Here is a 24,447-nt window from a genome sequence, read left to right on the forward strand (position 1 = left end):
TCTCCCAGTCCTCTACATGTAGAAGCAATTCTATTCCATCTGTCTTCTCCAGGAGCTTGTCCCCTCTTATCATCTCCATTCTCATTTATATTCAGTCTCTCCTTATCTACTGACAGCCTTCCTATTGTCTGCAAATACACTCACGTTTTAGAGGGGGTAAATGGTACAGATGATAGATACTGGATCTGGACTCAAGAAGCCCTGAATTCAAATTCAACTTCAAATACTTATTAGCTGTGTAACTCTAGAGTCATTTATCTTTTGTCTTTCACAATTTTCTCATCTGTAAATTGTTAAAAAAAAATATATATATATATATATGTATGTATATATATACATACATATATATATATATGTATGTATATATATACATACATATATATATAGCACACACATCCCAGGATTGCTATTAAATAAAAATAAAATAGTAAGGTGGCACAGTAGATGGGAGTGTCAGATATGGAGTCAGGAAAACTTAAGATCAAATTCAGCTGTAGACACTTGCTAGCTCTCTGATTCCAGGCAAATCACTTCACCCTCTTTGCCTCAGCTTCCTCATCTGTCAAATGAGCTGGAAAAGGAAATGGCAAGCCACTTCAGTAACTCTGCATAGAATGAGGACTCAAAGAATCTCAAGAAATGAACAACAAAAAAGTACAGTGCCCGGCACATAGTAGATGCTTCAAAAATGTTTAATCTCACATCTTCAATGTCTTCACATCCTCAAAAATACCTCACCAGATCTATCCATCCCTGCCAAGTATCATCTCTTCTCTCCTTTTTCTGGTCAAATTCCTTAAGAAGTACATTGACAATAGATGTCTCATCCTCCTTTCTTCTCATTCTCTTCATAACTCCCTGGACTCTGGCTTCTAATTTCATCATTCAATTTAAACTGTTCTCTCCAAAATTACCATGTCTCTGAAATCTAACAGTGCTTTCCTCAATCCTCATCCTTCTGAACTCCTCTGCTGCCTTTGAAACTGTGGATCACCCTACTCTCTCCTTGATACTCTCTTCTCTCTGGGTTTTCGTAATACTATACATCTGGATCTTCATCCAGGTCATGCCTACTAATTGTGTAAATCCTAGTGGGCTCAAACCCAGGATCTTCTATATTATTTGACTGGGTTAATCTCACCAGATCACATTGATTCACTTTTCATCTCTATGTTGATGATTCCCAGATATTCTTATCTAGCCTTAACATAATAATTTCCAGAATTTTATCTCTTACTACCTATAGACATCTTGAACTGGAAGTTTTGTAATCGTCTTTTTTTTTCTTTTTTTAAAGATTTTATTTGAGTTTTACAATTTTTCCCCCCTAATCTTACTTCCCTCCCCCCATCCCACACAGAATGCAATTTGCCAGTCTTTACATTGTTTCTATGGTATACATTGATCCAAATTGAATGTGATGAGAGAGAAATCATATCCTTAAGAAAGAAACAAAGTAAAAAGAGATAGCAAGATCAGACAATAAGATATCAGGGTTTGGTTATGTTTTGTTTTTTTTCTAAATTAAAGGTAATAGTCCTTGGTCTTTGTTCAAACTCCACAGTTCTTTCTCTGGATACAGATTGCAGACAGCCCCAAATTGTCCCTCATGGTTGCACTGATGGAATGAGCAAGTCCATCAAGGTTGATCCTCACCCCCATGTTGCTGTTAGCGTGTACAATGCTTTTCTAGTTCTGCTCATCTCGTTCAGCATCAGTTGATTCATAACTTATGTGTATAATATATACACATAATAACTAATAACAAACTCAACACATCTAAAACTGAATTCATCATCTTTCCTCCTAAAATCTCCCTATTACTTTCAAGAGACTTCATCTACCAGGTAATCCAGGTTCACAACGCAGGTGTGATCCTAGAGCCCCCCCCTTTCATTCCGCCATTTCAAATCTACTGCCAAGGTCTATCAATTTTATCTTTATAGCTTCTCTCAAATATGTTCCCTTTATAGTCTTCTTAAAGCAGAGGTCTGATCTCATCATCTTCTACTCCAGGATGTGTAAAGTCTGGCCCTTGGACCATATAAGGTTAGTAAAATTATTTGCTCTGACTTGGTCAAGGCAACCACAAGCAGGACTCAAAGTTCAATAGGAGTTTGTTTCATCACAATATAAATTTATATTAAGTGAATTAAAATAATAACGTAAATTTTGAGGGACAAGCCAGGACTGTTCATTACAGAATAGACAGGATACATACTAGTACATGACAGGATAGACATATATGCATCTCATGGGCTGCCCATATCCAATTTCATCTATCTGAATTGGGGTGACTTATGATAGTCAGTGCCAAGCAAGCTGGGAAGACACACAGTGCAAAAGTGCTAGCATACAGGGATGAAACTATGGCAATCCAATGATGATGAGATGTGATATTAAGAGATAATTCCTCATGATGTTGCTGATCTTGTCTTTGATGATTGACAATGATATTTACTTCTTTGATGACACAAACAATAAATCCAATCCAACCTTTATCCACACAATCCTTGCAAAACCTCAGTCTCAAACAAAGCTTAAGGAAATTAAAATATTCAGAAAAGACCTCAAGAGTTGATGATATGAACACTGGATAAGTTACAAAACCAAGATGTAGATTTAGAACAAAGCAAAAATAATCACACTGTGGCAGCACACATACATTGGATAGTTATTAAAACTTTAAGTAGCCAATGGCAATCACAAAGCAAAGAAAAATTGATGCAGTGCCCCAATCTTTCCAAGAGAAATAGATTAATGATTATTTTTTTGATGAAGTCAAAGTGCGGAAAGTGCATTTCCCCACTCTGGAAGGAGAAACACCTTCTCCGATACTTGAATATACTGGTAAATGTGTGAAATTAATTGAGGCACTTAACCTAAAGCCGTTTTTGTGATGATGTATTAGCAATAATGAAAAAAGGCAATTTGGGGGTATCACTACAGTCCAAAGCAAGTTAAACTCAATGAACTGGGAGGTCAAATGTAGACACATATAAAATCAATGGAACTTTGAAATCACAAGAAGCTTTGATGTGACAGAAAAGTTATATAGTGATCAAGCTAATCACAAAGAAGCTGAGGCCTCATGTAGAGGGAGAGTTTGTGGAAGAGTCCAGGGTAGTTGTTGCAGGCTTGTTAGCACCAAACGAATTAAATTGTTTCAGAGTGGGGCGGCTAGGTGGCAGCGGGGTGGCTAGGTGGCATAGTGGATAAAGCAGCGGCCTTGGAGTCAGGAGTACCTGGGTTCAAATCCGGTCTCAGACACTTAATAATTACCTAGCTGTGTGGCCTTGGGCAAGCCACTTAACCCCATTTGCCTTGCAAAAAAAAAACCTAAAAAAAATTGTTTCAGAGTGTAATTTGTCTCTGAAAACCCTCTCAGATCAGATAATTGAGAGCACAGAATATTGAAAAAAACAAATTCTGCAGATTTCAAATTTTCCCCACTGGCCTGTGACAAGACAACAGACATAACCCAACTGGTCATTTTTGTTGGTGGGATAACATGAAAGGAACTACTGTCCCTGGAAATCATACATGATGAGAACTTGTTCGACAGACTTGTTTTTATCAATGAAAAAAGGCTTGAGTTAACATTTGAAAAAGTAAGTGTTCTTGCTATAGATGGAGATACAGTCATAGTTGGCTCATGAAAAGGCTAAATGCATTTGTCAATAAAGAAGTGAATTGGGGCGGCTAGGTGGCGCAGTACATAGAGCACCAGCCTTGGAGTCAGGAATACCTGGGTTCAAATCCAACCTCAGACACTTAATAATTACCTAGCATTGTGGCCTTGGCAAGCCACTTAACCCCATTGCCTTGAAAAATCTAAAAAAAAAAAAAACTGAATCGTCTCAGTCTTGATCCAAAGGATTTAATTATATATCCCTGCATCATAACACAAGAAAGTCTCTGCACAGTTGTTACAGTTCAACAATGTGATGCCAACAGTAGTATCATGCATTAATTTTGTCAAAAGCAGAGAGATTAGGGAGTTACTGAATGAGTTTGACTCTGAGTTCGTTGATCTTGTTTACCACTGTGTCCTGTGGTGATTGACTCTCAGGAACATTCTCAAGAGGTTTTACAAACTGCAAGATGAAGCCAAGCAGTTCATGGAAATGAAGCAAATGGTTGTGTGATCTACTGTTTCTGATTTTCAAGTACTTCTCAGAGCTGAACCTCAAGCTATAGGGCCCCAAACAGGTTTTCAGCTCCTGATTTCAAACATGAAATCATTTGAAGCTAAACTAAGGCTGAGTAAAGTACAACTTAAAAGGAATAAAAAGGTACATTTCCTCACTCTGGAAGGACAAAAGCCTTTTACAATAATTGAATATGCTATTGAATGTGTGAAACTAATTGAGACATTTAATGAAAGATTCAAGGATGAGAAAAATAAACAAATGGATCTTTGCTACTCCTCTCAATATTGAATGACCTGATGTGTCTGATAACCTACAATGCAAATTCTGCTGCAAAGTGAAGATGAGCTGAAAGCTAGGTACAACAATCTCTCACTGCAATGATGAATTTCCTACTTTGAGGAGACATGCACTGAAATGTGCATGTGTTCCAAACAATTTACTGCTGCAAGCAGCTCTTTTCAAAAATTACCATCACAAAATGTTAACTAAGCTCCATAATGACAAATACAAACCTGGAAAAGCAGGTGCAAGTAACAAGATAATCAGTATCGGCTAACATCACACACTTCACCAAAGAAAAGCAGTTCCAGTCATCTCACTAGGGGTGAAGTAATTAAATGTCTGACCAATCTGATAAATTTGTATGGCCCACAAATGAAGTTATAAATATCCGAATGGTCCTTGGCAGAAAAAAAGCTTCCCCATCCCATCCCTGCCTTATCATCTCCTACTCCTTAAACTCCAGCAGTTTCCTATCACCTCCCAGAACAAATACCAAAAGTCTCCGATTCTAGATTTAAAAAACACATATTTGCTTTAAATCTTCATTGACATATAATTAATCACGCCCATTCTTTAAAATTTGATTTTAATCCAATTTAATTCCAAATCACATTTGTATAATAAACTTTACTTGCCAAAAATTTAACCATTTATAGTGTCACATTATCAAAAAATTCATTGATAAAGTATAAAGTAATCCTGTAAAGTTATCTGAGACTTATAAACCAAAAAAAGTGGATGAAAACTCTTGATTTTTATCATGTTCTTTCTGTGATAATTTTCTAATTAAATCCACATATTTTAAAGGCAATTTTCTTTTTTTAACTTCCTATTTCATTAATGCTTTTAAAACTTCATGGTCAGGGGTGGCTAGGTGGCACAGTGGATAAAGCACTGGCCTGGAGTCAGGAGTACCTGGGTTCAAATCCGGTCTCAGACACTTAATAATTACCTAGCTGTGTAGCCTTGGGCAAGCCACTTAACCCCATTTGCCTTGCAAAAACCTAAAACCTTCATGGTCATTCCATAAAATTAATGTCACATTATTAATAATGTCTTTTCTGTTTAATTCCATGCAATAAATCCCACTGCTCTTGTTTCACATTGTATACAGAAAAAGAAACAAGAAGTACTCTGAAGAATGTTGATATATAAATAGCACTGTGCTGAGTGCATAACATTCTGTTACACTAGGGACAGCAGGTCAAAAAAGCAGGCACAGCTACTCATAAGAATGAAACTGAATACAAAGTCATAGGCACACCTGTTCAAATCAAACTCACTACTAAGAGAAAATAGAAACAGAAAAATTACAAGTAGAAAAACAGTTAATGTCTCAACAAATCAATGAATATAGTTTCTCCAGGTTGTCTTTTCCTTTCATATATTTCAGGGAATCACAGAATTACAGGGTTGAAATTATCTATTTCAATCCATATCCATACATTAAGTAAACAGCCCATGAGATGTTATTCCACAGCCTCTGATGAATAAACAAACATTTATGAAGTGTTAGAGATACAAGAACAAATCAAAGTCTGCTTACAAGGAGCTTAAATTTCAGTGGAGAGGCGTAGCACAGAAAAAGAACAATACATATAAGGAAAGGAAAGGTAGCCTCAAAAATTCCTACAAAAGGGTGGCACAGTAGACAAAGAAGTCAGGAGGAACTGAGGTTCACCAAGTTCAAATCCAGCCTCAGACACTTGAAACATAGCTCTGCAACCTTGGCAGTCATTTAACCCCCACTGCCTTGCAAAAAATAAATAAATTTTTAAAAAAGATATTCATCTTCAAGTTAGTAAAAAAGGCAGGTTTTTTTACTTAAATATCATTTTCAAAGACAGAGAGAGGTTGCAGACTGAAATATCTGAAAACTCAAAAGGATCATCAACTACAGTCTTAAAAAGTTTCAACTGGAAAAATAATATGGAATAATAGATAAGAGAAAAATACATTTAGTAACACAAAGTTCTGCCTAATCTGAAAAAATTTATCCTAAAATTAAAATCTTCTAAAGCTATAGTATTCCTGAATTTCAACTTGAAAAGTGGCAGGATCTTTTTTACATAGATGGCACTTTATTATGACTGTCTTATTACTTGAAAATGAAAACAAAGAAACCTACAGAGAACAAACAATAAAGGTTGAGTAGTAAATAACAGCCAAGACTCATCAAAACTGACCGAGAGACAATGTTCCTGAGTGGGGCACACAAGTAGGTGCCAGAGCATTTCTGTTCTTGCTAAGTACAGGCCTCAGTTTCTTTGTAGTAGAGAGGAACTCCTGTCTGTTGCTTGGCTGAAAAACAAGAGAACTGGGAGACAAGAAAAAGACTACCACTGGATTAATTCACCCAAACCACCTGACCTTTGTTGTCTGGTTAGTTCAAATAAGGAAGAAGTGTTTTTATAAATCTCTAGTTAAGGAGGAATCTCAGGTCCTCCCCACCTAGACCAACATGTGATCTGGGATTATGGGTCTCTGTTATTTACTTCTATTTTTGTTCTTTCCTGTTCTTCGGTGAAGGTATTGGACATTTGTTATAGTCATCAAAAGGTAAGAGGAATACCTTACCTACCATTTAAGAGATGGAGTCCTTGACAGATTTTTCACAATTACACCTAAAATAAGCAGTAAGTATCTAAGAAACTGCTTGCCCAGCATAGTGGATTAAAAGCAGCCAAGAAGGAATAACATAATATTTATTACCTATGCCACATTCAGAAGAAAACTGTGTGAGGTATATATTTTATAACAACTCCTTTAGGGCTCAGCCCTCTCTTCTCCAGGAAGTTGGGGATTGAGGGGAGGGAGAAAGAGAGAAATTAAGCTTTTGTAACTGTTCTTACTATTATCTTCTCAATAAGTACCCCTCAATAAAAGTTTTTAAAAGGGGCTCAAAGATTATAACTCCACTAGGAATGATGGTACAAACTATTAAAGCAGTTCCTTGGAAAAGATGAGAAATAATGGTTAGTGACCATGCAATACTATGTCTTCCTTGATAAATGGAAAGAATAATAAAGAAACTTTGCTAACCTATACCAAATCCGTGTTTTCAGTGATTCAAAATTATCATGATATTGAATATTTCTCTCTTCTTTCATTGCTTTAGGTCTGAAGCTGTTCATTCAGTACTGCATCCAAAATGACATCTTATCTCATCCCTTTAATGGTTGAGAAGACTCATCTAGATATGTTTAGGACTAGCCAAGGTAGATTTTTGTTTACCTCAGTGATAGATCAGCAAAGGATTATAAATTTAATTTCACAATTTGTTTCTAATATATTTTACACTACTAAGAAACATCTTTAACCTATTCCAAGATGACCAATTCTACTTAAAAGTGCTAAAACAGCTAATTTGTTTTTTTATTTTTATTTTTCTTTAATTTATTTTTATTTTGTACAAATAATGTTTTTTTATACATTACTAAAATATTCTTGTTTAAGAGTAAACATAATACCCTTCCCTCCCAAGAAAATATAGACCCGCAAAAGCGATAAAGTAAAAGGGAGAGGAAAAAATAAAATTTAAATTTAATAATAAGAATAAGAATAAGAATAAGAATTGTAGGTGTGGCCAGGTGGTGCAGTGTACAGAGGACCAGCCCTGGAGCCAGGAGCACCCGAGCCTAAATCCGGCCCCAGACACCCAACAATCACCCAGCTGTGTGACCCCATGCAAGCCACCCCAACCCCATTGCCCTACAAAAACAAAAACAAAAAAAAGACCCAAAATAAAATAAAATAGTAATAATAATAGTAGTAATAATAATAATAATAATAATAATAATAATAATAATAATAGTAGGGGGGCTAAGTGGTGGACAGAGGACTAGCCCTTGGACCAGGAGCACCCGGGTCCAAATCCAGCCTCAGACAATCACCCAGCTATAGGGCCCCTGGCAGGCCACCCAGTCCCATTTGCCTTGCAACACCCCCCAGGAAAAAATAAGAAGTATTCACTAGGGATGGATAGTTTAATTAGCAATAATAGCTATAGTATTAAAACAAAAAGTAACAAGAAAATTTAAAAGCCTTAAAATGTCATTTAAAGTATAAAATGAAACTATATATCAGAGATTCTTAATTTGGGGTCCATGAAGTTTTTTTAAAAAAATACTTTAGGGGGAGGCTAGGCGGCGCAGTGGATAGAGCACCAGCCCTAGAGTCAGGAGGACCTGATTTCAAATCTGGCCTCAGACACTTAATAATTACCTAACTGCGTGGCCTTGGGCAAGCCACTTAACCCCACTGCCTTGTAAAAAAAAATACTTTGATAGCTATATTTCAATATGTCTAAGTTTCTTTAGTAATGCTATTCATTTTTCTTTCATTTTCTTTATTATTTAAAAAGAATTTTCTGAGAAGGGATCTTTAGTCTTCACCAAACTGACAAAGGTATCAGTGACACCAAAAAAGGTTAAGATTCCCTGTTAAAAATGGTATAGCACATTTGGTCTTTACAGATATAATTGTGACTATCATCAGTCATATGAGAGAACAAGGATAGAATTATCAGTCTAAAAAACTGTCATTATCAAAAAATTATTATTTTGTTATTCATATAGATATTTAACTGAAGTAGTTAGTAATTAAGCAAAAGATGTTCAATGCTGGTGAAGATAAAGTAGAAGCAAAAAAAGGGATAAAAGAAATGCCAGGAATAGGATGACTATAGATCTTATGGTGACATGAGGACAAATGACAACATGGATTGGGGCAGAGAAAAGACAAGATGGTTAGGGATACTAGATGAGGACATTAGAGGGCAAAGAAAAGCATTCACACTTCATCATCAGTATTACCATCTTAACTCTGCTTCTAGAATAGTTTAAAAATTCCCAAGAGAAGAACTGTCAGTAGCCGCCTGTGATGTTGGGATGGCAACAAAAAACTCTACAGGGATTTTAAAACCACAAGCTCAAGTCCATGAAGTCTACAGAAAAAGTACAAAACATCCTTAAAAAAAAGGGGCAGCTAGGTGGCGTAGTGGATAAAGCACCGGCCTTGGAGTCAGGAGTACCTGGGTTCAAATCCAGGCTCAGACACTTAATAATTACCTAGCTGTGTGGCCTTGGGCAAGCCACTTAACCCCATTTGCCTTGCAAAAACCTAAAAAAAAAAAAAAAAAAAAAAGTACAAAACAATTAGATGGAAGTGACTCTGCTTCAGCCAGAAGAAGGAAGTAAACATATTAAAAATCCATTTTTCATATTACCAGAAGTATCATTCATAAAAATAAAGTTTGGCATTTACTAAGATCATTTGTTTAAAATAGATAAGCCAGTCATTAAAATAAACATCACAGACACTATAAATTGTTTCCCATAACTCTGTGGCAATGTTTAAATTCTTTTCAACAATACCATTACTATAAAATTATTAACAATATTATAAACATTACTAAAATTATGAAATTTCCAATTAAAACTCTTCTGAGACCAAAAACAATGAAAGGATTTTTTCCAGTTTATATAGATTTGGTAAAAGAAGTAACTACATAGCCACAACCATCCAAGTCCACTGGAATCCATATATTTTCACCCCTGTAACAGATGAAATTCTCATTTTTCCCTTCATCTCCTTCCCAAAAAGCTCTTAAAGAAAATGGAAAATTTTAGAATTTGTATTTTGAGTAATTATAGACTTTGCCATCTATCAGTACAGCACTTTAAGATCTGCTCTTCAAATATCAAAACAAAACAATTCAATTCTTTTGTTTTCCCTTTTTTGGGGGGGAAAAATTTTTATTGGTACCTTTTGTTTCCAATACAACCCTCCTCACAATCCTTCCCAGAAAGCCATTCCTTATAATAAAGGATGGGGATGGGGGTGGGGGTGGGGTACATCACTAAAACTAACAGTAAAAGTTAGGAAACTCCTGGAGCTTTTCCTGAAACAACTTTTCAGCATGGTATCTGAGAGGACCTTCAGGAAAAGTCTGTCACATGGTTAAAAGGGGAGTATAGTAGTTGGGGGTAGTGGGAAGCCAAGAGAGACTTTAAGCCAGAGCACAGCTAAGGTCCTGGGCACAACTCTGCCAGTACTAAGGATCCCAAGTCCAGCTCAAGAGAGCAAAGTTTTGAACCCTGGGAAGATGGTGCAGTCCTGGGCTACCATAGCACAGAAAGCAAACAGGGAATGCCAGGACAAGCCATGGACCAGAACGTGGCCCCCAGCAAAAAAAAGCTTGGAACTATACTCCTTATACCACAGGAATAGATTTCAACTGACAAAAAAACCAGGAAAAAAAAGCCACTAACCATTGATAGCTACTATTCTGATAGGAGTGATGAAAACACCATCTCAGAAGCAGAAATCAGGGACAAAATACCTACATGTGAAGCCTCTAAGGAATTGATGAACTGGTCTCAATTCTTAGAAGAGCTCTTAAAAAACAAATAAAAGAGTAAGAAGAAAAATGAAAAGAAATGAGTCATACAGGAGAATTTTGGAAAATTAACAGAAAATAATAATTTTAAAAGTAAAATTGATCACCTAGAAAATAAAAGTAACTAATTGGAAAAGGAAACAAAAATACAACTAAAGAAAATAAAACCTTAAAAAACTAAAATTGGACAAACAAATCAGTGACTCTGTGAGAGATCAAGATTTCATCAAACAAAAGTAAAAGGCTTAAAGAATAGAAGAAAATGTACCTCTTAAGGTATCTCATAGGAGAAACAAATAACCAGGAGAAATAATTTACAAATTATTGGTCTCCCTAAAAGCCATTTTCAGAAAAAGAGCCAAGACAATATCATGCAGAAAATTATCATGGAAAACTGCCCTAATATCTTAGAACAAGCTAAAATAGACTTTGAAAGAATCTATTGATTCCAATAATAGTTTGTCCTTCATTTTCGAAGAAGACTACAACATCAGGGACATGATGCCATGACAAACACATAAATTGGATTTGAGTAAGGAGGACTATGATAAGTCATCAGCCTCACTTTCTCCTCCAGAGTCATCTGGGTCCAGTGATCAGACATGAATCAGGAAGACAAGACATAGCCTTGGATGCAGGGCAATCAGAATTGTGATTTTGCCCAAGGTCACAAAGCTAGTGAAAGTCAAGTTTGTGAGGCTGGAATCAAACGATCCTCCTTCACTCCAAGGCCAGTGCTCTATCCATAACACCACATAGTTGCCCTATTAATTCCAAAAAACTCCAAATACTGTAGCCGAATTTCAGAATTCTCAGTTAAAGGAGAAAATACTACAAGTAGCCAAAAAGAAGCAATGTAAATATCAGGGAACCAGTTAGGATTATGCAAGCCTTGAAAATTTCAACATTAAAGGATTTGAGAGTCTGGAATATGATATTCTATAGGGTAAAAGACCTTGGCTTACAAACAAGAATCAAAAACACTACAAAATTCAACATATTCTTTTCAGGGGAAAGGTGACCTTAATGACAAAATAGACGATTTTCAAACTTACTGATAAAAAGACCAGAACTGAAAAGAAAATTTGATCTTCAAATACAAGACTCAAGAGATACATAAAAAGGTAAATTGAAAGGGGAGGGGGAAGAGTTAACTCTTGAGTATTATACTTCTCTTAAGACAAGTGAAAGGAACATATTTAACCAAAGGATGTGGGAATAAATTGTGATGGGATCTTACTCTTAGCTCTTGAGTGATTGTTTTACATGATACTTTAGCTCATGAGGACTGTATTTCTATAAAGGGTACTTGAAAAGAGGATGTGGTTTAAATTGATTATAATTTGATGATGTTTTTGACTCTTGAGAATAGTATTTCTAATGGAACAGTATACCTGGACAGAGTATATTTAAGAGGCTGTGGGTATAAAGTGACTATGACAAACTATGATCAATCAATCAATCAACCCTTGAGAATTATATTTCTATTGTGACAGATAAAAGGAGTGTATCTTGATACAGACTGTGATTACAAAAAAAAAGGCTTAAAATAATGAAGACATGAAAAGAAGGATTATATTAGGAGAAGGCAAGGCATTACAGGATAAATAACAACACATAAAGAGGCAGAAAGATGTATTAAAGTAGAGGGAAAGAAAGAAGGGTGTGAGCACTGAATAAATCTTACTCTCAAGAGATTTGGCCCAAAGACAGAATAACATACATTCCCAATTGGGTTTAAAATTTTATTCTATCCTACAGGGAAATGGGGGGGGGGGGAGAAAAAGGAAGACGGGAACTGATAAAAGGGAGGGTGAAAGTAAAAGTAAAGATAAAAATAAAGTAAAAGGGGAAAGGGAGAAGAAGGAAAGGGAAAAGGGCTGGAAGAAAGAAGGGCTGACTGAGAGACAGCTGTCAGAAGCAAAATATTGGTGAAGAGGGATAAAGGGAAATGGAAGAGAAAAGGTTAACCCAGGGAAGATAGCAAAGAGGGAAATACAGGGTTAATAGTCAAAACTGTAAATGTGAATGGAATGATTTTCTTTCTATGTTTTTTCCCTTAATTCTAATTTCTCTTTCACAATATTACTAATGAAAATATGTTATAGACAAGTGTACATATATAACTTTTATCAGACTGTTTGCCAGGGAAGGGGGAGAGAAGAGAGTGGTAGAAAAATGTGGAACTCATAAATCTGCAAATGGATGAATGTTTGTATGGCAATATATTAACAAAGAGACCAGAAAGTCCGTAATTTTTGACTCATTACTAATGAAGGAGGTCAGTGACAAAAAGAAATATTATACATTATATTACTTATATCAGTAGCTTTTTGAAGTGGCCAAAGCTAATAATCCAAAGCTCATCAGTTGGAAAATGGCTTAAATAAGTTGTGGTACATTATGTGACAAAATATTATTGTGCTGAAAGAAATAATGGTTTTGATGAAAACAAAGTACTGGATGGTTTATATGAACTGGTGCAAAGAAAAGAAAGCAGAACCAGACAAGCAGTCTTCCAAATGACTAAGCCAATATAAATGGAAAGATCACCAAGCACAAAACAACTGAAACCGGATTCTGTAAAATTTTAACTCTGGGCAAGCTGGGCCCAAAGAAGAGTTGTAAGAAGATACTTCTCACTCCTTCACTGCAGAGGTAGGGTTCTATGAGTATGGAACCGATAACAATAGACATTTTTGATGTGATGGTTAGTTTTTTCTTTTTGATAGATTTATTTATTTTTCCAACTACAAGTTTTTTCAACTACATACAGTTTTCAACAATCTTTTTTTGTAAGGTTTTGAGTTTCAGTTTTCCCCCTCCCTTCCCATCCCTCTCCCCTCCCCCTGATAGAAAGCAATCTAATATAGGTTATACATGTTTAACTATCCATATTAATCATATTGTGAAAGAAGAATCAAATCAATAAGGGAGAAAACTATAATTAATAAAACAAACTTAAAAACTGAAAATAGTAAGCTTTGATTTGCATTCAGACTCCACAGTTCCTTCTCTGGATGGTATTTTCCATCACACATCCTTTAGATTTGTCTTTGATTATTGGTCTGAGAACAAGTCCATTAGACATCACACAATGTTGTGGTTAGAATGTACAATGTTCTTTTGGTTTTCTGCTCACTCTACTCAGCATCAGTTCACGCAACTCTTTCTGGACTTTTCTAAAGTCCCCTACCTCATGATTATTTTTTTTTATTTTATTTTGTTTTTCCAATTACATGCAAATTTTCTTCATATAAAAATATTCGTCATATCAGAATAAACTCACAAATACTTCTTTTTAAAGACTATAAGTCACTTGTTTCTGGCAACACAGATTCCAGGGGAATAGGGGCAGAAAGGGATGACCAAGTAGGGTCAGAGAATTAGAAGTTAGGATAACAAATTTGAGAGGTAAGGAAAAGTGAATAGATTCTGAACGTCAGAACCCTAGCCATGTCATTATCTTTAATTGGTTGAATAAATATGAACTTATCATTTTACCTCTCCAGACCTCAGTTTCCTCATCTATAAAGTCACAAGGAGTTTAAACTACTTTCTCTCAAGCAGGAATGTGTTGGTTAATGTTTAACAATCAGCTCTTTAGGTGATAAAAATGTGAAAAAGGACACACTTTTATGTTTAATCCATTGTATTAACACTTACTTATGTGTAGCAATAAATAAATGGTTTGAGCTAGCTCCAATCCATCCCTGTCTCCAAGACCCCTTCCAACCCTGAAAATCCACAATTCTCTTGGAGGAAGGAAAAGACTCAAGCCTCACCTCATCTGAAGAATCTACTTGTCCTGATGTTCCTGTAGCACCTGCAAAACCTTTTGAAAAAAAAAAAAAAGATTTCCTTCATGGATGTTCATATATTGCTTTACCTTAAAATTTCTGAGGTCTATTACTAAAAACTCTAACTGTTTCTAAAGTTGTCTTGGAAGATTTCACATTAAATACATTTGAATTTAGATAGTATCTACCTCAATAGCAAATCTCTAATGAAAAAAGACTGAAATTTTATGATTAAGAAACAACTTATTGGATACCACTACTTAAGTGCTAAAGTTTTGGTTTACTAAATATTTTTTCACTAGGAAAAAAAAGTACAGCTAGTGGGACAAAATTAATTCCAATAATGAAAACTACAGTCTTGGCTTTGGGTTTGATTTATTCCTATCTATAAATCATTATAATTCTTACCAGTATTCTTCTAAAGTATTTCATTCTTTCACTAGAAAAATAACTACCCTTCAAGAATAAACAAATTTAAGAAATTTTTTGTCTTAAAAAAAGTAAATGTTAAATGTTCAAATATATATTTCTAAACAAACCTGCAACTGCCAGAGAGCTAGTGCCAGCAGCTTGGTCCTGCATGCCACATGTAAGTTTATCCTCAGGAAATGCCAACCCAGAGCCCTTCAAAGCTATGAGGTACTTTTCATGGCTTTTCTTTGCACATGCATTTTCTCCAAGACCTAAAACAAAATATTTAAAATGCCATTAAAGTCATAAAAATACTGTTTAACTTCAAAAAAAAAATAAACTTAGTAGACATGGCTTAGGAGTTATGGTAAAACAACATAAAATGACAGAAAATCCACGTAACATATATATCTGTGTGTGTGTGTGTGCGCACGCACTCGCACCCACATGCGCGCGCATGCATGCACACACACACACACACACACACACCCTCTCTCTCTCTCTAAAAATTTACATTTCAAACTAAATAAAAGCACCAATAAAGTGAAAAAAAACAACCTGGAAATATGTGCAAAGTAATTCATATTCTATCCCCAAACTCAACAAACAGTTTTTCAAATCCTTGCTAAGCAGAAGAGTTCAATTAGAGTTGGATCGGCGCTAAATTATGTTCCTATAATTTATAGTTACTAAATTGTTTTTAAGCCAAAATACTCTATAAATAAGTATTTGGAATTACAAGGTCTCCTCTTCTATCTTTTATACTCAATTAAAAGACCATAAATAGAGAAAGTATCACAGAAGCATAAGGATCAAAAGACACTATACTTCTAAAGATGTTACATCAAACCATTTTGTATTTAAAAGTAGCTGCATTTTCTGTCACTAAAAAAAGGAATAAGCACAAGAAAAGATTTATTTTAACCTAAAATTTATAGAAAAATAATATATTTTACAATAACAATTTTTCCAGGACTTTGATCATCATATTTAAGGAATTATTTAAAGTACTGTTAATCAGATTTTTAAAAAAGAAAGAAGGGGGGAGGGGTATTGTGTTTACTCTTAAACAAGTATGTTTTAGTAATGTATAAAAAAAATCACTTGTAAAAAATATTCATAACAGCTCTGTTTGTGGTGGCAAAGAATTGAAAATTAATGTAAATGTCCTTCAGTTGGGGAATGGCTTAACAAAATGTGGTATGGGATGGGAATTCAGGGAAGCCTGGAAAGATTTGCATGGAATGAGCAGAACCAGAGGAACACTGTGCACCATAGCACAACATGGGGGTGCTGACCAACCTTGATGGACTTGCTCATTCCATTAGTGCACCAATCAGGCACAATACTTTATTTTTCTTCATTAAGAATAGGATTTCTCTCTCATCACATTCAATTTAGATCAATGTATACCATGGAAACAATGTAAAAACTAACAGACTGCCTTCTGTGGAGGGTGGGGGGAGGGAAGCAAGATTAGGGGTAAAATTATAAAAAAATTCAAAATAAAATATAATATAGGAATATTAAAAAATAAAAGGAAAAAAGAAAAAACAAGTCAAATTACTAGTATCAAAAATGAAAAGGTGCATTCACCATCAATGAAGATGAAATTAAAGCAATGATTATAGATACTTTGCCCAGTTACATGCCAATAAATCTGACAAGCTAAATGAAATAGCTAATTATAAAAAAAAAAATTACTCAGGTTAACAAAAAAGGGAATGGGGCTGCTAGGTGGCACAAGATGGGGGAGCTAGGTGGCACAGTGGATAGAGTCCCAGTCCTGGAGCCAGGAGAACCTAAGTTCAAATCCAGACTCAAACCCTTAATAATTACCTAGTTGTGTGACCTTGAGCAAGTCACTCAACACCATTGTCTTGCCAAAAAAAAAAAGGAAAATAAATACTTCAATAACTTTTCTTAGAAAAAGGACTGGCCTTATAAAATGAGCACCCTAAGGGGGGGGAAAAATCTCCAGGACCAGATGGATTCACAAGCAAACAAAACATTTCTTAGAAAAAAGAAGTTTTACCAAATTCCTTTTACAAAGCAAATTGGTGCTGATACTTAAACCAAGAAAAGTAAAAACAGAGAAAAAAACTATAAACCAATTTTCCTAATGAATATTGATACAAAAATTTTAAACTAAAAAAGCAAGGGGTTATAGCAATACATAACAAAAATTACAAACAATGACCAAAGGAGGTATCAAGAATGCAAGGCTGGTTCAATAACGGGAAATTATCTGACCTATCAGTAACAAAACCAAGAGAAATCATACAATTATCTCAATGAATGCAGAAAACTCCTCTGACAAAATACAACATTCCTACAAAGTATAAGAAAAATGGAACTTTCCTTAAAATAAGTAGTATCTATACAAAACCAACAGCAGCATTATCTGTAAGGGGACAAGCTAGAAGGCTTTCCAATAAGATCAGAGATAAGCAAAGGATACCTACTGTCATCATCACTATTATTCAATATTGTTCTCTGCTAGCTAAAAGCAATAGGACAAGTAAAATAAATTAAAGGAATTAGAATAGGCAAAGTTAAAAAAAAACTATTGCTCCTTTCAGATAGTATGAACAGCATACTTAAAAGATATTACAAGAGAATCAACTAAAAACTCGTTGAAATAATTAACAACTTCAGTAAAGTTGCTGAATATAAAATAACCCCATATAAAATCAGCATTTCTTTCCAATATCAACAAAGCCCAGCATCAAGACACAGAAAGATAAATTCCATTTAAAATTAACTGCTGACAATATAAAATAGTTGGTAGTCTACCTTCCAAGACAAACCCAATAATTACATGAACACAATCACAAAACATTTTTTCATATTAAAAAAAAGTCAGATCTAAACAACTGGAGAAATATTAATTGCTCATAGTTAGACCAAGCCAATATAATGAAAATAACAATTCTATGTTAATTAATTAGTATTCAGTGCCACACTAATCAAATAATCAAAAAAATATATAGAGCTAGAATATTATAGAGCTAGAAAAAAATTAACAAAATTCATCTGAAAAGAACAAAAGGTCAAAAATATAGGGAGCAGCTAAGTGGCACAGTGAATAGAGTACCAACTCTGGAAGAGGACCTAACTTCAAATCTGGTCTCAGACTCTTAATATTACTTAGCTGTGTGATCTTAAGCAAGTCACAGCCTCACTGCCTCTTAGAATTTTTTTTTTAAAAATCAAAGTAATGCCATGAATGAAAATAGAAAATAATAATAGTAAACAACATTTATACATTCTGTGTCATATGTTTGTCACAACAGCCCAGTGGTTGCAAGTAATAATTATCCCCAGAAAAAGTGTTTTTTAGTATATACTACTACATTTCCTTCTCTTATTTCTTGTAACTGCATGAAGATACTATGCTTTTCAAACTTCGTTTCTTTTATAATTGAAAGCCTTTCTTCTGGCTGCTTGCAAAATTTGTTTTCATTGGAATTATTAATTTATGGATTTGTCATTTGATTATTCTACTGACCACAATTAGAAATTCTGCACATTTCTTTTATTATTTCTTGTATGAAGATTCCCTGATACAATACATTCTTCTGGGATAGTTATGATGCTAAAGCAATCTCTACCTTAAAGGTCAGTTGGTGTGACTTGTTTAGAATTCATGTGTTCATTTAACATAGTAGCTATTTGTCATCTGTCAGGTTTTCTTCCACTTCAATATCTTTATGCTCTAAATCTGTTAATCTCTCACTTAGAAAATTTCTTCATTGTTAATTCACTTTTTCTGAATCTACTAATTGCTTCCTAATTTTGTACTGAGCACTGACTTTTTTCACATTAAGAACTCCAATTTATGACTTGAAATTATTTCTAATTTTTTTCAATCAGCAATAATCCATCTTCTCACACTCTGGCCCAATCTCCTAATCTCCAATTAAGAATAAAAGAAAAACACAACTCTTGTTACATCTCTAGCATCTAAAAAACAAACTTCTACATTAGCTATGACATTCCCACAAAAAAAGTCTCAGTATTACAGAGTACATAACCTCCTTATCAGGACATGGATATTAGTATGTTTCATAATCAATACAATCTGGAATTATGGTTGATCATTACACTAATCAATGCAATGTAAGGTTATTCAAAGTTATTTCTCTTCACCATACTGTGATCATTACAAAAATTTTTTCTTCATTATACTCATTTCACTTTTCATCGATTCATAAAAACTTTCTCTACATTTCTCTTAAACCTATCAATTATTATAGTACAATAATAATCCTTCATATTTACAAATCATAACCTGTTCATCCATTCTGAATTTACGGAAGTCTCCTCAGATTCCAATTCTTTGACACCTCAAAAAGACCTATAAAAATTTTTGTACATTCTTAAGAGATTATTTTACTTAGAACTACTTCTTTTGATCTCACAAATACCACTGAGACTTGATGGGATAAGACCTATGATACATATGGTCCCTTCAAATGTCAAAGAATGTCTAACCTGTCATTTGGGCAACTTGTGTTGTTTTGGGTCATGGGAGAGGCTCCAGGCAAATGAATGGCTATCTGCACTTCCTTCCAGGATTCCTATAACATGCCTCTGTTCCAGGTTTGTAATCTACTTCCCAGCCTCTTTATCTATTTCTTCTTTCTATCCAGGAGACCTCAAGTATATTGAACTAACTCTTACCATTTTATTTCTGCTTTCATTGATGTCAACCCAAATGTTCTCTATGAAGTTTACCAACTACGATTTCAGATTTCCTCACATAAATATATCTTCCTACTATATAATGCTAATCTACTCACACTTTCACCTCTGTTCTTTTTTAGATTTTTTTTTATTTTTTTTGCAAGGCAATAGGGTTAAGCAGCTTGCCCAAGGCCACACAGCTAGGTAATTATTAAGTGTCTAAGGTCGGACTTGAACCCAGGTACTCCTGACTCCAAGGCCAGTGCTCTAGCCACTGCACCACCTAGCTGCCCCTATCTGTTCTTTTTAATAAGGTTTAACTTTCTAAAGACATTTTATAATCATCCCATCAAATCTCAGTGATACCACAATGATCAAATTTGCATCTGTATACTATAATTTTTAGTGTATCTTGATTGCTTCCTATATTTTTTCACTTATGTATAGATATTTTAAGGCTATGTGTTTTATTCCATATTCCTTTCTCAAATCTTTTGTTGGGGGCAGCTAGGTGGCACAGTGGATAGAGCACCAGCCCTGGGACCCAAGTTCAAATCTGGCCTCAGACACTTAATAATTACCTAGTTGTGTGATCCTGGGCAAGTCACTTAACCCCATTGCCTTGCAAAAAACAAAACCAAAAACAAGACTTTTGTTTCGCATATACTTCTGGGTACTGTTATTACTACTATTCTATCTACACTGTAGGTAATCTGTAAATAACCAGCTCAATGAAGATATATAGATAGATAAAGATAGAAATTTTCCTCCAACCCCCAATACCTCACCTTTCCTTTTTAGTTTAATGACTTTTTGATTCTATTTGCAAAGATATATACTACTCAAATATATTCTTACCCATCCTTGTGATGTGCACTACACTCCTTGCCAAGAGTCTTTTATTCTTATACTTTAAGCTATAGTCCAGAAACAAATCTCATCCTCAGACATCTTAAAAAGCTGTTCAATTAAATCTTCCCTATCCTTTGTCTCTTCACTTAGTAAGTAATAATGATGAAAAATATTACCTATCCACAGGACGGCTTCAGTTTCTTATCCAAAATGTAAGAATAATAGAAAATAATAAATTCTAGATTCCTTTAGCACCATGTTTCTCCACTTTCTCCAAATGAGCTACTAGAAACTGATTTCTGTCATCAGGTCATGAGAGTTTCTCCTAAGAAGACTTATTATCTCATACTTCTCAGCAGTCACTAACTTCCACTAATGTCTTCTTCCTCTGACTTGCAGGGTAAGATCTCTCTTCTCATAGTGGGTCAAGTCTACTTCTACCCATTTAGATCATTTTTTTATTCTTTTAATATTAAGCCCTTCCATTTTTTAAAGCAACATTTTGTTCACTCAGATAACATGGGGAGAAGAAAAGGATCTTTTATCTTCAATCTTCAAGGAGGGAGATCAACATTCATTATAAGCATAGTGACTTGGCTGTGTGAAAATATGAACATTACACATTCAGTGTAGATCACAGCAAAATTCTTCATGCTCTCTATACTCAAAGAAAATTAATGAATCGGTTTTTGTCTTCTTTGCTAAAATCTCCTCCAGAAAACTGCTATAACAAAACTTGGAAAGTCCTCAAATTATGAACTGTTACTATTCCCAACTACTTTGAAGCTTAACATCTTGAGAGCAAAGTTATTTATTTCTTTCTCTCATTAGTTACTTACCTTGTCTTAACATGTTATCTTACAAATCATCTTCCTTCAGCTCTTGCACTCCCAGGTTCTTTGTGACACAGAATAAAGAGGACTGGCATCGTAATCAGTAAATCTGATTTCAGCTTCTATTTCTACAACTTACTAGTTGTGTGACCTTGAGCAAGTCAATCAATAAGTTTTCTTATAACATAATTTAATTAGCCATTCCATGCAAAATAAGAAGGTTAGACTTGAAAAGTTTTAACTTTTCTTCCAGTTCTGAGTCTAAGTTTCTATGGTGCTTCTCCAAATTCTGAAGGAGTTCCAAATTTACCTAACTACATTTACCTATACAATCAATCTATACTTTTCTTCACAAATCCAAAGCCTTCCAACATCATTAACAATTCCTTCTCTCTTTTTTGGTATTCATTTCAATTTATTTTCCCACAGTCTTCTCCCCTAGAATCTGGAAATAAAAATACATACATCAGTAGCAAACATATTTCTAATTTTAAACATTTAGTATGAAATAAGAGCTTAATAGAACCAAAAGTAGATGAAGTCATAAATGAGACATGACAATTCTCAAGTCCCTAATAATCACTTGTTTTGCATTTAGTCATGCCTATGATCAATTTTATTAAATGGAAAATACATAATTTTTTTATATCATTATACTCTGATATTGCAACTCACCAGAGCTAAGATCTTTGTAGTTTTGCTGATTTGTCAAAACCTGGGTAAGAACAGACCGCATAGCTCCTCCCATTTTAGTCAAATCTTCCAGAAAGGAAATTTGGGGGTCCCAATAACTGCAGGACTTTGTGAAGGTCTTTTTCTGATGGTACATCAACTGCTGAAAAATAATAAAGGGATTTAGAATATTTTTATAATATACTGTATATAAAGCATTTTTAAGAGGTATTACTACTTTTATACAAAAGGTCAAACATAACAGACCTTATTGAAGGATTAGACTTCTTGACTTCTAGACTTCTTCCCCTCAAGACCAAAGGAGGGAATGGAAAGTATAAATATATCATTTTTTTTTTACAGAAAGAGAATAGGGGCGGCTAGGTGGCATAGTGGATAAAGCACTGGCCTTGGAGTCAGGAGTACCTGGGTTCAAATCCGGTCTCAGACACTTAATAATTACCTAGCTGTGTGGCCTTGGGCAAGCCACTTAACCCCATTTGCCTTGCCAAAAACCTAAAAAGAAAGAAGGAAAGAAGAAGGAAAGAAGGAAAGAAGAAGGAAAGAAGAAGGAAAGAAGAAGGAAAGAAGGAAAGAAAGAAAATAGGAGGAGTTAGGTGATGCAGTCAGGAAAACCTGAGTTCAAATCCTGCCTGAGACAGTGAATAATTGCTTAACCTTGGGGAAATCACTTAACCCCACTGCCTTGCCCCCCCCCCCAAAAAAAGAGAGAATACATTTCTGTAGAAAGAGGGTAATCCCAAGGATAAAGCTTGTTGCTCACCTCCTGACAAAGGAAATATATTCAAGGTACAGTTCTTATTTCTATCTCTATTGTTTATGATAGCAAGTTAGTATTAGGCAGTGCTTTAGGATTAGGAAAGCACTTTACGAAATGCTACTATGATTCCCATTTTGCAGATTAAAAAAAACTGAGGCAGACAGGATCATACTACTATTAAGTGTCTCAGGCTCAAAGGGAAGGTAGATGACGCAGTAGATAGAGCACTGGTCTTGGATTCAGGGGGACAGGAGTTCGAATGCTGCTTCAGATGCTTGCTACTTGCTAGCTGTGTGACCTTGAGCAAGTCACTTAACCCTGACTGCCCTGCATTCACGTCCTGATTCATATCTGACCACTGGACTCAGAAGGCTCTAGAGGAGAAAGTAAGGCTGGTAACTTAGCACAACAACCCCTCAGTCAAATTCAATCCACATGCTTGTCAAAGCATCACCTCCCTGATTTTCTCAGAAAATTAGGGACAAACATTGCCTGAGGCTCAATATTTTCTCAGGTCTTTCTGATTCCAAGTCCAGTGCTCTAACCACTGTACCATCTAACTGCTAATATCTGTACTGACTGTAGAATAAGAAGTTACCAAGAATACAGAAACTGGAAGACAGGATGAATATTCTGAGGGCAAGGTAGTTAAAGATGAAATTTGTTGAGGGGAACTGAGGACTAGAAACTATGAGGAAAGCTTTAGTTTTAAAGCACAAAAAAGATGGGAGCTACCTAAATGTCAATCCTCAAACTATCACAAGCAATAGTTGAAAAAAAAAGACTTTAATAGGTCTACAAAAGTATAAGCAAAAATATCTTGAATAACTAAATACTAAAATCTGCTCTTCCTCTTTACAAATCCTCCTCCAAATTCTTACTCCTCCCACTTCAACTCCTAATTTCAATCCCTTAAAGTACTGAAAACTACCTAGCTCAAGTTAACAAGGGCAGGGCAATCTGATATAGAAAAATTAAATATTTTATAAGTCAGTTAGTCAATAAGCATTTACCATGCACCTACTTACTATGTACCAGGCATTATACCAAGAAAGTCACAAGTCAATCCCTGCCCTCTAGGAGCTCACAGTCTAATGGGGGAGAAACCACATAAAAAGAACCAGGTAAATGATTATCCAGTATAGGAAGAGGTTACCCAGCATGGGGGCATGATGGAGTCCTACAGCCAGAATGATCTAAGAAAGTATGACTTTCAGAGTTAATTTCATCTTGCAAAATGATGAAATTTTAAAAATGAAGAATTCATGGAAAGCAACTGAGTAAGAAATGATTAAATATGTCCCCTCCTTAAACAGTGAAGAATCAAGGAGAGCTCCCAGATGGCTCTCTACCACATTCTCTTCCCAGAGGTAAGAAAGGCCTGTGGGGCAGCAGGTGCTGAGGTAGTTTACGTTTACAGGTTGATATCATCCTGCAGAAAGATGAGTTTCTAGAGATGATGAAGTCTAGGAAAATAGCCAGGAGGGAAATGATGAGAAGAATTGCATGGCTGTCATGCTTAGAGAGTAAAAAATCTGGGATAAGTTCTCCAATGTCTATCCTCCATTCTTTT

At 35.0% G+C, this 24,447-nt stretch overlaps 1 protein-coding gene across 1 annotated transcript in view; it reads right to left on the minus strand.

The window, feature by feature from the left end:
• LOC141506244 (E3 ubiquitin-protein ligase UBR3-like) overlaps positions 1-24,447 on the minus strand; it is a 140,209-nt gene that overhangs the window by 80,903 nt on the left and 34,859 nt on the right. Inside the window, 4 exon segments of the mRNA XM_074212816.1 lie at positions 14,622-14,671; positions 15,176-15,319; positions 22,097-22,205; positions 22,207-22,256. Coding sequence (XP_074068917.1) covers positions 14,622-14,671; positions 15,176-15,319; positions 22,097-22,205; positions 22,207-22,256 — 353 coding nt within the window.

This window comes from Macrotis lagotis, chromosome 1 (genome assembly GCF_037893015.1).
Source record: "Macrotis lagotis isolate mMagLag1 chromosome 1, bilby.v1.9.chrom.fasta, whole genome shotgun sequence".
NCBI classification, from domain to species: domain Eukaryota; kingdom Metazoa; phylum Chordata; class Mammalia; order Peramelemorphia; family Peramelidae; genus Macrotis; species Macrotis lagotis.